At 34.0% G+C, this 14,725-nt stretch overlaps 2 protein-coding genes across 4 annotated transcripts in view; both read right to left on the reverse strand.

Moving 5' to 3' along the window:
* The window catches only part of LOC119632960, a 131,054-nt gene that overhangs the window by 113,104 nt on the left and 3,225 nt on the right, over positions 1–14,725 (reverse strand). The gene's annotated exons all lie outside the window — the stretch shown is intronic.
* On the reverse strand, positions 6,421–6,942 carry LOC119632804 (mitochondrial import receptor subunit TOM20 homolog). Its single transcript, XM_038025920.1, has one exon. The coding sequence runs from the start codon at positions 6,940–6,942 to the stop codon at positions 6,421–6,423; it is 522 nt and encodes a 173-aa protein (XP_037881848.1).

Raw genomic sequence — 14,725 nt, forward strand, 5'->3', positions numbered from 1 at the left:
CAAGAAGGACACAATAGTTAGTACAACTTTGATGTACACATCTGCATACATTTTGTTGTTTACGTAATCCTTTTACTACATCGACTTTTACTGGTGTGTAAACACAGGTGTAAGTAGATATGAAAACACATGACTGATAACATATATATGAGATAGATTGCTTTTACTGAACAACACACAACGCAACTATTTTGTCGTATTTACTTTACATTCAGGAAATATCGATTTACTTTTCAATTTCTACCAGAGAGTGCAACGAATGGCATTTGAGCCTTTGAGGCTTTTTCAAGCTTTTTTCTATAAACGAAATTTTAGCCAAATGTACAATGACACCCGAAGCCTTCTTAATGAAATCAATGTTCTCGAAAGCATAAATTTTTGGCATGTTAAAGTCATGAACTTGATTTAAATACATTTCAACATTTTTTATGAAATTTATAAAACACACATTACTTTATGGGTATAGATGGATGTTTAGAATAAACATTTTTAAATATTTTTATATAATTCCTTTAAACATTTCATCGATTTCTTATGTAAAATTTTGCTTAAAAGGTTTCTAAATATTTGAACATTGAATTTTTCAAGCGACAATGCACCTTAACTTCTTTATTCGCGTGTGCGGAACACACAGAAGAACTTGGAAGGGATCCACTTTTCTTATAAATCTAAACGACTTAGAACCATTTTTTGAAATGAGTTTAAATACCTTTACGCGTATCCATCAGTCTTATGTTTGACCACGATTGGCCCAGGTATTCCGCCTACAGGTCCACATATGTTCGAAATATTTCGATAAGAATTACACAAGCGAGTTATTCACAATAATAGTAATCGCGCAGAGCAGGTGAACCTGTAGTGCATTGGGCAAGCCTCATTCCGACAAAATCGCCTTCTTTTTCACGGTAACTCTTACGCCATTCAAGTGTAATTACAATAAAACGTTTGGCATAATCAAAAATGCGTTGGTTCGGAAGATTTTAGTATTTCTTAATAAATATCAGTAAAGATTATTTTTAAATACTAAATGAATGAGGAAAAGTTGGATTAGATAGAAAAGCATTTCTTTAACCTTCCCTCATGAAAACAATTTCTTAAAAAAATAAACCTTTGTATGCCAAGAAGGTCCATATTGTAACCCTTCATATGGAAGTATGTACAAAAGAATACTTCGAGACGTAAGTGTAGTACGATATGTTTGTACTACGTAGCTGTCTCCCTCCCTCTCTCTCTCTCCTCTCTCTCTCACTCTCTCTCTCTCTCTGTTAACATTACTTGAGTAAAGTGAGTTTATTTGAGATCCCGATCTTAACCTTTTCGCAACGAAACATTAGTACCGACCTTCGCGATGGCGCAACTGAACCCTACTTTGCCACCAATGTGCGTGCATTTAAAAAGCACCAGCCACTGTAAGACCATAAGTAACGGCCATATATGGACGGTACCAGCCGCTGTGAAACAGTAAGTAATTGCGTTGTAAGCGCGACGCCCGTTGTAAACGAACAAATGACTTCGACAGCTAAGAAAACAAGTAGTAAAGGAAGTATGTATGTAACATATATCAATACGATCATCTTTTTTACTTTTTCAGCTCCTATCGTTGCGCCACCTTACTCCACTCCTAACTAAAATGGGTATTAAACTATTCTCTTATAAAAACATCAAACTTTTTAATGAAATTTTTGTAACAACAAAGTAAAATAAGTTAGTCAAAGTAGAATATAAATTTAATTCGCCTCATAGTGCGAGAAGATCTGCATTGGGTCATAGTAACCATATCAGCCAAAACGCTTAAATAAGTCAATCTCTCTTTACATTAAACTAAGCGAAGGTCTTGTATTAGTAGGATAACGAAAGGAGCAAAGTAACACAACTAACGATTTTATAACTTTGCTACTCATACAAACACATATTATTGTAAGCGGAAAATAGTTTATAAAATAGAAAAGACATAAAACCAACTAAGAATTTACAGGCATTCAACAAAGTAAAATATTATTTCTCACTTTATAAACGCCATAGAAAAATACTGCGGAATAACTGCAAAGCAAAGGATAAAAAACTTTAAGAGCGAAACTCAACAACTTCATAGGATAATAGTATCAACCTTCATATTTCCTTTAAAGATCGGTCATATTTCCTGTAAATGTTCATCATTAGTATTCCTACAACATTATTAAGTGATTTGTAACCTGTGCATAGCTGCGTGTAAAAGATGGAAAACTTTAAGGGCAAACTTATGACTGCGATGCATACATATATTCATATATTTATACTAAATATGTTAACATGAAATCGTATTTTGCCCGTAGACAGCCTTAATACTACGTGCAGAAGATAGATATGTCTGAAGTTGTGTCTTTTTCAAAACTTGGACATGTTTCAACGATAAGCAGTCGTAATGGTACCACATATCGCAATGGACAAAATTATTTTTTCTAGCGCCAAAAAAGCGCATTCTCCGAAAGCATGTTTTCTTTACCCAAACGATATGAGAGATCATTGCCAGGCGTGAAAATTCATGGATAAGTCCAGACACACCGTTCACCTCAACTGCAAGACTGAATCACTTTCGGCAGACAGATAAGTACGCAACCCAACCAAGGCAAAAAGACTGTGGTTTGTATTATTACATAAATTCGATGAAACGATTTTATACCAAACGTTATCAAGAATGTAATGCAAGGGCGCTTTATTACATGTCATGCATCCATCCATCCGCAAAGCAAAGTCAGTCCGCAATACCAACTGGCGAGCGCTGACTCATACGTCTTATCCACCACGCTAGAGTCTCTCGGTTATTCTCGCACTTGTTAGGTACCGCTTTGATTAGTTCATGGTAAGAGGGAAAGATTTTTAAAGGCGTGACATTCGCAAATTGTTAAGTAGCAGAAAGAAATGCATACAAAAAAATGATTATGATACACTTGTGATAAGACATACGATGTGATACGTACACACTGATATGTAATGATGCAAACATATTGATGTCTTTAAAAATCGGTTCATATTGAGAACCGGAGAAAATTGAATAACATATTATTTTTATTCCTTTCGAACAATGAGTTTCTATTGTTTCCGATGAATGAAAAAGTAAAATCATTTACACAAACATTTATCTGGGCGCGGGTAAAGCAGCGCATATACGAAATGCTCATGTTACTGCCATAGATTAATGAATACGATAACAAGCGCGGCAGTTGAACAAAGGAAAACATGCTTACTTTCATACATAGAAAGCGCAAAAACAAAAACGAAATGCTTAAACAACGTATGCATGCAAATGTACTTAGGAGAGCTGCTGGATAAATTTGCCTGCGAGTCTAAACAAAAAGTGCTGAAAGGCGCATTCTTCTCTCGTATTACAAAAAGCTATTAGAAAATGAAGTAGGATAGCATGGAAAAAACAATAAAAATAAATAAATGAGGTTTTGTAGAACTTTATTACATCAGCAAATGAATTTTCTTTCCTGTTTTCCAATACAAAGTTCAAGGTTAACATTATTTAGGATTTAAAAAACAATTTGACTTAAAAATATGTTATAGCGAAAGATGATAACTTCAAACATATTCTTTTTATATTCAAATATTGACAATAAACATTAAATTATCTTCGATTTAGAGCAAATCTTTTAGTGCAAACTACTTGGTTGTTTTTGTCAGTTTTTGGTCTTTGTTTTTGTGGCTATCAGCAAAGGATGAGAAGAAGGAAGGTTTGAGAGATTCCACAAAGTAGATATATTCTTCAACAGATTCTATTATTATTATTATTAATTTCGCCAGAGAAATAAATTCTAAGACAAAACTCTTAAAAGCACTAGCATCTAAGGCTATCGGCTTTTATTAAAAACTTTACCGCACTTGAGATTCGAATCCACGACCATTGACTTGCTTGTCGAGATTCCTCGCCTTCGTCTACTCAGGCGGATCCACAGATGCTAATTGTGAATCGATTTAAGCATAGCCGTCTGCCCGTCTGTCTGCTTGTCCATCTATCTGGTTGTCCGTCTTTCCGAATGTCCGTCTGTCCGTCTTTGTAATGTCTGTTTTAAACATTCTTCTGGCCGCAAAAATGAACCTATCGATTTTAAATTTGGTGGGTGTTCGAAATGGGGCAAATAGATCGAAGGACAAAGCTACAGTATCACCTGTCCTAAGGACATTTTTGTTTGCTTCAAGACCTACAGCAAATAAATCTACAAAAATATTGATTGTATATTCTATGAGTGGTGTTGGTGGTACCTGTACAAAAATGGGAAATCTCACCATGCCTACCCAATATTGTAGTGTAACAAAATGTACTTTTTTTTCAATATCTTCATAATGCGCAGAAACAAGCTTCTGGAACCCCATAAAGCTTATGAATGCTTGGGCAGTTCGCAATTTGGAATCCACCTTAAAACGTCCGTCCGTTCGTCTGTCTGTCTGTGCAACTATGTAATATCTACAGACCCAGACTTTTTCTTTTCTTCTTGCATTTCTTTGTGCTATTGACGCGGAAGTATCATGAAGTACCCATGCCGCGAAAATACAATTTTTTCGCAAAACCTTCAATGGTTCTTTCTCGTCGGAACAATTACATTGATTGCCAGACGACATGAGCGCGATTGAGGTCACTGCCGCCAATGTAAAATGTTAGAAAAAACTCTGATAAACGACAAACGGTTTCGATGATCGTTCCTCACAGTAATGAAAGCAAAAACTTTGAGTAAAGAAATTGAAATAAATATTACGGTTGCACTTTCAAACAAAAAGCAGACGAAACAAATATGCAGCTCTCCTACGTAAGGTTTATGTACATAATACAATTTATGATAAGTTTTCCTATTCTTGTTGTTCAGAAATATTAGACACAAACTAATGCAATACAAGCATTGTGGCTGTTATAAAACTTTAGACAATAATTCCCTTAATTTATGACTTTACGTAATGTCCTTTTTGGCAGTTCCAATTGGAAAAGACGCAATATATATATATACACAAACGACATATCTACATTATAGCCAAAAGACGCAAAGTGCAACTTAAAAAAAATTAATTTATTTTTTATTTTTTTTTTTTTGCCAAAAGAGCGAAATGCTTGCCTCAATATTCGAAATTACTCATCGATTGAAGGATTCGATAGCGAGGCTGCTGACGACAATACAAATAAGTAAGATATTAGCTGAAAGCATTTTCTGGTAAATAGCCAAAAAGGAGAGTAAGAGGTGCACGGTGTGTCCATTTAAAGCCACCTGAAACTCTATCACACGAGTAGTTGACAGTAATTAGATATAAAGGAGCAGGAGATCGATCTTATGACCGATACGTGCAACTTCTTTCCGTAACTATTTATATCCAGCTTACCTAAGAAATAGATACAGAGCAGGAAGAATCTTTTATTTATCTAACATAAGCTCTGAGAATTATTAGAGTTTGTCAGCAGTTGTGATAGATAGACAGAAGAGATAAGAAATGAGCTACCGACAGGTATCTTCAGCTACCATTTAGGCCTTCTTTGCAAGCAGATTAAAAAAAAGGTTCGAAGATTAGTTAAAAGAATTGTTAGCTTTAAATTCTAAATATTTAACTAGAGCGTTATCGGATGACTACTTTGTCATCAATTACGATAGACATAAACATGTAAAGTATGTATCACAAAAACATATCGTAATTTTCTCTACTCACGACCAATTGCCCAGTCGTTATAAACAAGACAACAACAAAAAAATGCAGGGTTAGTTAACAGTGAACTGGAATAACGCAAATAAAAATAGCTGTAGTTTCCAAAAATTTAATCCAATTAGTCTTTATCGATCGATTAGTTGGCTATCATTCGCAAAGAAATATAAGCGCATAAGTAAAAAGAGAAAAAAAAATATCTTGCTTGGTCTCTATCCCCTTTTTGGGCTGGATGTGACTTACGTACAAGAAGTACGATATAATTAGTGCACGTATTACCCACAGATTACAACTTGTCAAATTTATAGAAGATTCATGAATTTTGTCCAGTGCAAATAGCAATAGAAAACTCTATATAGGAGCTTAGCACAAATATCACAAAAAACACGAGAAACGATTTCAAGCATGCTAATGAATCGACAGATATTCAAGCAAAGTTTCCACGTTTTGCAAATTTAGTCTTTGCCATTGTAAACCCATTTTTAGGGTTGACTTTTACGAATGAACGCAGGTGCCATTCAGTCTGTTAAATGTCCAACTTAACAGAAAACAAAGGGCCTGCTCTGTTAAAATTGATGAGTATGTTTAATAAAGAATTTTAAAAAATTCAAAGCATAGTTTTCGGGAGCTAGCAATATAAAATTGAATATTAAACGTAACTAAATGGGTTTGTTTAACTCGATAAGGTTTATTTGAATTTAATTTGATAAGGTTTTTATTAATCTTCCATGAAACGTTTTTTGTTTTAATATTTTAAAATTATTCCAACTCATCAATAATTATTGCTTCTGACGTAGTTTCTAAACCAACCGATGACGGAGCTGGTCTGATTTTGCCCGAATTAGCATTCTTTGGCGCTTCGCTGTTCTCATTGCTAGTTTTAGTGCTGTACTCTTGCATTTTCATCAACAGCATGCCAAACACTTGCCCAGGCAGGGTGGTTTGGAGCACGTGCATCAATCGTGCCGGCTGACCGCAGACAACCAACGCATTGGCCAAGTGTTCAACTCCGTTATCGAATTCCCCACGTGCAATTAAATTTTCGCCCAGTTCTATTTCCTGTAGAAAATATCTTTCAATTGCCTGATGATCATTCAGATTTGGTATTCCACTATCTCTGGCACTATCTTGTTTAATATATCTTCTCCTTCTTTGGCGAATTTTCTTTTTGTAATCAGAATCCTTTCTGCGTTTATTATCAAAATAAATGCAATATCCAATACACGCGGCACCAATGGCTCCAGCCGCAATCCGCAATACCGTTTTATTAACATTGAACATTTTGCACAAGATGAAAATTTTTCATATATCAAAATATATATATTTTTCTCGAATGTGAAAAAATAAATTTAACGTTATTCTCAAGACACAATTGTAGCAGAAATGATTATTTGAGAATTGAAAAAGGCAAGCAAAGTAAAAAAATTGAAAAATTTTCTTTTTTAACCATTGATTAATCTAAGCTTTATATATATTATGCATAATCGTAGTCAAGAGGCGCACTTCAAGAACTACGGAAACGGGAAAATTTGAACCCATTACACCGTTTTTATAATATTCCATTTAAAAACCTTTACCCTTTCAATACAATAGTCTTTAATTAAGTCTCGCATCAAACATTTAAATGAGAGGCGAAATGAATTCCCTCAGATATTTTCTACAAGTACTAACAGACGGACATGCCTAATTATAGTGAAACTGGGTAAGAATTTATATACTTTATAGACTTTTTGAACTTTTTTTTCGGCGCCTTATAAATGGAGTGAAAAAATTTATATTTTGATACAGTCGATAGCTCGACGAACAAGCAGATAGACGGACAAGCGGATAACACCCTACACTACAGTAGCATTTGCCTATAACACGTTAGTGCACTAAATTTTCTCAAAATATCTCAAAAAATATTTCTAGTAGGTGGACCACAAGAAAACAAGTCGGACAGATAGACCGACACACTTAAATCAAATAAGAAAATGATTCAAAACTCTATATCGAAGTGTTTTATGTGTTACATATATCCGCATAAATTTGTATCCCAACTGATGAAGGCCGTTAGTGCGAACAGAAAGTGAGCAAAAGAATGCTTTAGGTTTTCTACGTAAAACCACTTAAATGATTAGAATACATAAATTATTTTATTCTATGTAATAAATCTTACATAATGACCGTACCAAATGTTACCAATGCTTTTATTGTATGTCAAGAAGTTCTCCAAAAATAATGAATCTCTTATGGCATTCTCTACAGAATATGTTACTGCAGAAAAGATTTATTGCTAATAATTCTATTCATCTATCTATTCCCAGTTGGTTAAATTAATTCAAAACAGCAGAGAAACATTTTTGGGCGAATCCTGGATAGCCCGAATGCCCGACGACCACTCCAAATAAAATAAACAATTACTTTCAATTCATTTATTAAAGAAAACATCTTTGTTTTCTCTTTTGCAGAAATTCTTTTTATATCCGTCACCGAAGGATGTTAGGTATATTCATTTTGTCAAAACGCTTGTGATGCCAAGGAGGAAGCATCAGAGACCACGCAAACTATATATATATATTCTTGATCAGCATCAAATTCTAAATCGATTTAAGCATGTCCATTTGTCCATCTGGCTGTCTGTACATCCGCGAGTCAGTTCGTCCGTGTAGCTATCGACTTCAAATTTGGCAGAAACATTGGAAGCTCTTGCATGCAGATTTGTACTCAGAATGCGCCAAATTTGTCGAAGGCCACGCCCACAGCACCACATAAACTAGGAACACCTGCCTTTTTCAAAAGGAGTAAAAAATGTGTTTTTGATTATTGCTCATAAACTATAGCCAAGAAATGTACGAAAATTTCTACGCGCGATGCTGCAGTATCTTTAGGGAAATGGGAAAATTGACCAAACCTTCATAATATTATAGTGTATCAAAATTTAATTTTTTTTCGCTACCCTTATAGCGCGCAAGGACAACCTTCAAATATCCCATAAAGTACATAAATCCATCAGGGAATGAGGATGAAAGACTCGGCCACGACCGAATATAATTTTCTTGCTTGTTATACTTTTACGTTGTTGCGGACGAATCAGTCCAACTTTTTAATTTTGATATGTTAAAAATGTGTATTTAAGAAATACATACGCCACATATCTATGTGACTATTGAGATTTCCTCGCATTTCTAGATATAATCAATGACACAAAGAAACTTCTTGGAATCATCTAAAAGTCTTGTGTTATTCGAAAACATCAATAGCTCATAGGGTCGTTAAAAGCCAGAACTTAATGTTCTCCTTATTAACTAGTTTGCTATCAACCGTCACACACATGTGACAAAGCCATTTCTTACCATAGTCCGACATCAAGTATATGTGACGTATTTGCATGAACTTAAGAACTCTTGCACTGTGATGGATGGTTTTTCCAAAAGACCCTGGCAGTGATGTGACATGAAATATTTTTCACTTTTCTGCAGTTACACTAAAATTTATAGAATATCTTCATAGTTATATTTATGGCTCACTTCGTACTTGATCGCTTTTAAGGTTACGTCATATCGTTTATTTTTCTTTGAAACTTTTCAGCTTATGAAAATCATTAAATATTTCTGATCGGTTGATTTTAGCGTAAATTGAAAAAATTAGGCATTTCTCATGAATATGTCTGTTTTTATCCGCATGAGTAGTGAAGAAGGGAAAGGATTGCGACTAGTAAGTCAATGGTCGCCGGTTCGAATCTCATGCGGCAAATGCGGCAAAGTTTGCAATACAGCAAGTAAGCATATGATTTAAGTTATTCGGCAGCCTCTAAATCCATACTTTGTAAATTTATGTATAAAATATATATAGACAATAATCAAATAAATATCTGTTGATAAAGAAATTTCTGCAAAGCGACTCACTAGCAAAAAACCATCTGCAATACGTGAACTTATTTATGAATTTTACAAACTAAACGATAAAACTATTTTAACTAAACATTTTTTAGAGATCATTGTAAAAATGTGTACTCTATGTTTTTATCCTAAAAACTATTTCTATATTTTAATTTCTTTTATTAAAAAGTTTTCCTTTACTACTGTAACTATTCCAGCAACTTAAACATCACATTCGAACACTTCTTCACATAAGAATATAAATGAGAAGAAAAAAACAAAAGCTTTTCCTTTCTACACAGCTAAATTCAAATGCTCTAGTGTTTCATATAGCACTTTATGCATATATATATATATACATATATATATATATATTCTATCGAAAAAGTACCGGGAATCGTAAGTACAAGAACTCATCGCGATTTATAAGACAATACACATTTCATGCACACTCTCCGAATTAGTTCGCCTACTAGTTCGACTACTAAGTGTGCTCGAAATCATTTTCAATTAGTCTTAAAATAAATTTCAGTTTCAGTTAACATCAAATCTATTATACGACATTGAGTTACCACACTGTTAAGCAAATCCGCATTTGATGGTTTGATGTACAAGTCAAATTCTAAATGTGATAAAACCAAACACGCCTCAATGATGGTTTACACGGCTCATGCAGCTGGCGATTGTCGAAAAGATTAACAACAATTCGCACAACATTTCGCTTAAGGAGAGATTTCAAAAAAAGAGATATTGGTAACCCTCTCGCAAAAGGGTATGTAAGCAGAATATATGCGAAAGACAGAGAAAGCAAACAATTTAGTTTCTAATTAAGAGTGTTCGTTAGTTATCTATTTAAGAGTAAACTACCAGTTAAAATAAACTTAATGAAAATTGTCGTACAACACGTGTGGTATAAGTGTATATTAAGTTAGTGCGGATGCGTGCAACACTCAGAACGATTTGGATTAGATCTACTTTTTATTATACCGATGTAAAATTGTCTGTCCAGCTGTCCATCATCTTGTTTTCTTGTCTTCAACCTACAGATCTCAATATTTCAGATATTTTACTAAACGACTCACCTGTTTTTTTATGGAATGCGATACTGGATTGCTCCAAGCTTGTCTGTCTGTCAGTCCGTCTTGTTTCTTTTTTCTTTTTGCGTTCTATCTGTAGGGTCCAAATTTTAAGTTATTTTGGTGAAATTTGTTCTACTGACATGCTTTGGCCCAAGGACGAACGTTATTAAAAATGATTTGGAGCGGACCACTTCTCATACACCGCCTTATCGTGAAAATTCACCATATGAATGACAGTAGCGTGATGTAATGTCTGGCCCACTATAGTGTTTTTATTTATTTTTCTTTAATTTCTCTTTAGAAGTTTGCGATCAAATACTTTAATTATGACTTCACGGGCCTCTTCATAAGACTTAAGCTAAAATTTTGTAAAAGTTTATAAATTCCGTAGGAAGAAAGGAGTTAACGGACACAACCGCTTTACGGCTGCCTTGAACCTTGAGTTAAACATATTGCTTTAAATGAAGTTATTTGCGAAGGAAATCACATCAACTGAAATTAAATGCAAGTCCCGGTACTTTTTTTCAAAGAATACTTATTTGCCTATGCAGAAATTATTCTAATGTGCTTTTTTATGGTACATGCAGTAAATCACAATGTATAGCTTGTGACGGTTTGCTTACTTGAATGAAAAATGTAAATTATATTTATTAAATGTAAAATGATGCTTATATGGTCTGTACACAAACACACTTACATAGGTACCCACGCTCAAGCATACTCGCAGCAAAGTATGCTTATGTTTTATATTATATTGGAATACCGTACAATTTAAATGATGTGGATAAGGACATGCATATGCGTAGTTGTTGACTGTGTGCAGCAAAACATTTCCAATAAATCCATTTATTTATGCAAGCTCTAAGATATAGGTGTTTCTAGTTATCGTACTGGACATATGTAAGTAAGTAAATACATTTTAATGCACATAATGTACATATATGAACAACATGTACATATATGAAAACGAACTATTCTCTCTAAATAAAGCCCACAACAACGGCAAATAGACAAATCATAAGTGAGCAATTTACCGAATGACTGGCTTATCCATTACTCCGTAACTGCAACTGTGTCCGTACGTACGAATATGAATTATTATTATTGCCACACGAGGGCTGAGATGTGGTTAAATAGTCATCCTTCTTATAAAACATACACACACACACAAACACACACACACAAACACACACACACAAGCACACACACAAGTACAATATTTTTGTAATTTTGCGATTATTTTTCTTAAGTCTCCCAACTATTGAATTTTCCTTTTTGTTCTATATAGCAAATGATTTTAATATTCGATATAATCGGATTCTTATAGCAATTTTCTGATTAAGCTTACAACTCCAGAAAATTTACATCCACTTTAATACGAAAAACTTGTTCAAAGTTTATTAAAAAAAAATTTACTTTTACTCTACTTTGGAATTAAAAATTTCTCCTTCAAAGTAAATTTCTTACTTGTACATAATTGGTTGTTCGATTTTTGTCTCCTATTGGAAATGTATATGAAAATACGAGGGTGATATATAAGTGAAGCATAAAACTTTATGCTTATGTTCTGTAAATTTTACTATTTTCTATCGCGAAAAACAACGTTGTTGCCCTTTGCGTCAAATTTAACCATTATCACTTCAGTTTCTCTTGTGAAGTAAGCACGCAGTTAACCGCTGAGCACAATCAAAGCACTTGCATCGAGCGCACGTGCATCATGCATTTAAATTTGGAAATATAACTTGATTGTACGTGTTTACATGTGGTTGAACATTGCTTTGCAGGACTACATATCATATAAAACTATTGTGAAACCACTATGGGCTATAATAGTATAGCCCACAACCCACCATTCCATAGCTTATACTGCACAACAAGTATTCCATGCAACAACTATTAAAAATGAAACGTGGGCCGATCCGGACAATTGTCCACAGGGTCTGTCCTTGAGCCAAAACCAAATTTCATTACAGTACCTCAAAAATTGTGGCCACTAAGTTGAACATAAAAACACAAGACGGATGGACAAGTTTGGATCGATAGAATAAATGTTGGGCTTAGCTCAAGTCCTTCTAGGTGTTGCATACATCCGCACAAACTTAATATACCCTTGTGCTACGGATGGCAGTACTTGGAGTAGGATATAAAAATATGTTGCATGATGCACAATGCCAACGTATACAGCGTGTTTAGCACTCAAGCCAAACATCAGGTGCATTTCATAAGACGCTTCTTCATTTTGACTCTTGTTCAAAAGGTGCGTAGCTCCACATTGAACTTTTTCCACCCAATACTGACTATCTAAATCTATTAATTTGCTAACTTGTAGAAGAAGCAGATGTCAAACTTCTGTAATCTGAAAAGACTAACTGTTTCCAAGCTTTGTGGTGTCAACTTTGTGAGGCGAGCAGCTGCCGTGCTAGGCAATAGTATTTTTGTAATAAAGTTTTCACTACTTTGAAGGCATCTGTATTATTAGGTATAGCCTAAGAGAATCGGATGGTGAGAAGGTGAACAAAAATGAAAGAGAAATTGTAAGCAGCTTAAAGGTTAAAAAAGCAACTGCTTTTTAGCATCGGTTTCCTTTTGCACGAAAGAGTCACAAAGTGTAACAGAAATCGTATTTTTCTTTTCTGAAGCATATATAGAGGCCAGTCAGTATTGTACAAAAGCGATTGGAACACCGTACTTAGGCTTAGAGGAAATTTCATTAGACTTCGAGCCAATTCTCATAAACATTAGCAGATAATTATCAATTGGAAGAAAATTGAAGTTTATTGTGTATGACAATGGGGGGCCGTAACTGAATACTGAAGGTCTTATTATGTTAAGCTTTTCAACAGGTTGAAACCTTCAATTCTCATCAAAAACACCTTACTTACTTACTTACTTATAATCTTGCCCTCGTATAAAAGGAAATCATCATTGTTTTATTATAAAATAGCGACGAAAAAACCTCACCACTAACCCACATATTATAGCATAAGTTTCTTCTACATGTTACACGCGATTTTAAATTTTTAATACGAAACTTAATATACAGAGAAAATGACTGCATAAATATATATATATATGTGTATATACAAACGTCCTTAAACGCACAACCGCTACTTTATGGGATATTATTATTATTATACTGTTACACAATGGAAAGGGAGAGCTTTGTATGCCACGACAATTCGTCGTCGTCGTCGTCGTCGTCGTCGCCGTCGTACATGACGAAATTACTTTGTAATGGTAATTGTTGTTGAAAACCGAAAGAAATTAGGGTTTTCCTATTGTTCTTCGTTCGTTCGCAGTACTTGTGGGTTTCATACAACAAACCAAATACTTCTTTTCATAGGAAATTCAAAGAAATAAGTTTTACAAGAGAAAGTATTGCTCGTTGAATGCATTTCTGTCAAACATTTGTAACACAATCAACATTTTTTACATTTTGTGTCCTGATTGGTTTATAACCAGGCAACATATATATTTTCATTTGTTTGCGGCTCACAAATTAAAATGAAAATTTCTTTTTAATTTACAATAACTCCTTTGATATGAAGATATTTGGCAGTGATTAGATGGGAAGAGAAATTATAAAAAAAAAACAAAAAAACCAAAAAGGCAAAGTTTTTCTCTTTCACTTCTTCGAAAGAATCTTTGTACTTCTCACACCTGTGTATAATTAAAAGTCTCGGAACCCTATAAGGCACCTATACACTTGATTTTTTTCTCTTTTCAGGAAACTAAAACCTGCTAAGCGAATATAAATCAAGCCCATCTTTAATTCTCTGTGTTTAAGGTGGAATTTTCTATATATCCGATTTCTTTTTACGCGGTATTTTATATTATATGTGCATGCATATCTAGGTCTCTTGTAACGTGATAGGGACGCTTCAGAAAAGAAGAATATAAAAACACCGCGTAAATAAATTATATACAGTAAAACGAAAATAACAAAACTCCGAGTAAAAAAAGTATATTAGAGGATTTTTGTACATACGATATTTTGCACGATGTCTTGTACAACATACTTCACATATATATATTGTGCAATATATCATACACATATAAAATATCATATATAATATAAGCATATATTGCATGTACAGTATATATATGTATGTATTGTACGAAATA

This window comes from Glossina fuscipes, unplaced genomic scaffold (genome assembly GCF_014805625.2).
Source record: "Glossina fuscipes isolate IAEA_lab_2018 unplaced genomic scaffold, Yale_Gfus_2 2, whole genome shotgun sequence".
In the NCBI taxonomy this organism is placed as follows: domain Eukaryota; kingdom Metazoa; phylum Arthropoda; class Insecta; order Diptera; family Glossinidae; genus Glossina; species Glossina fuscipes.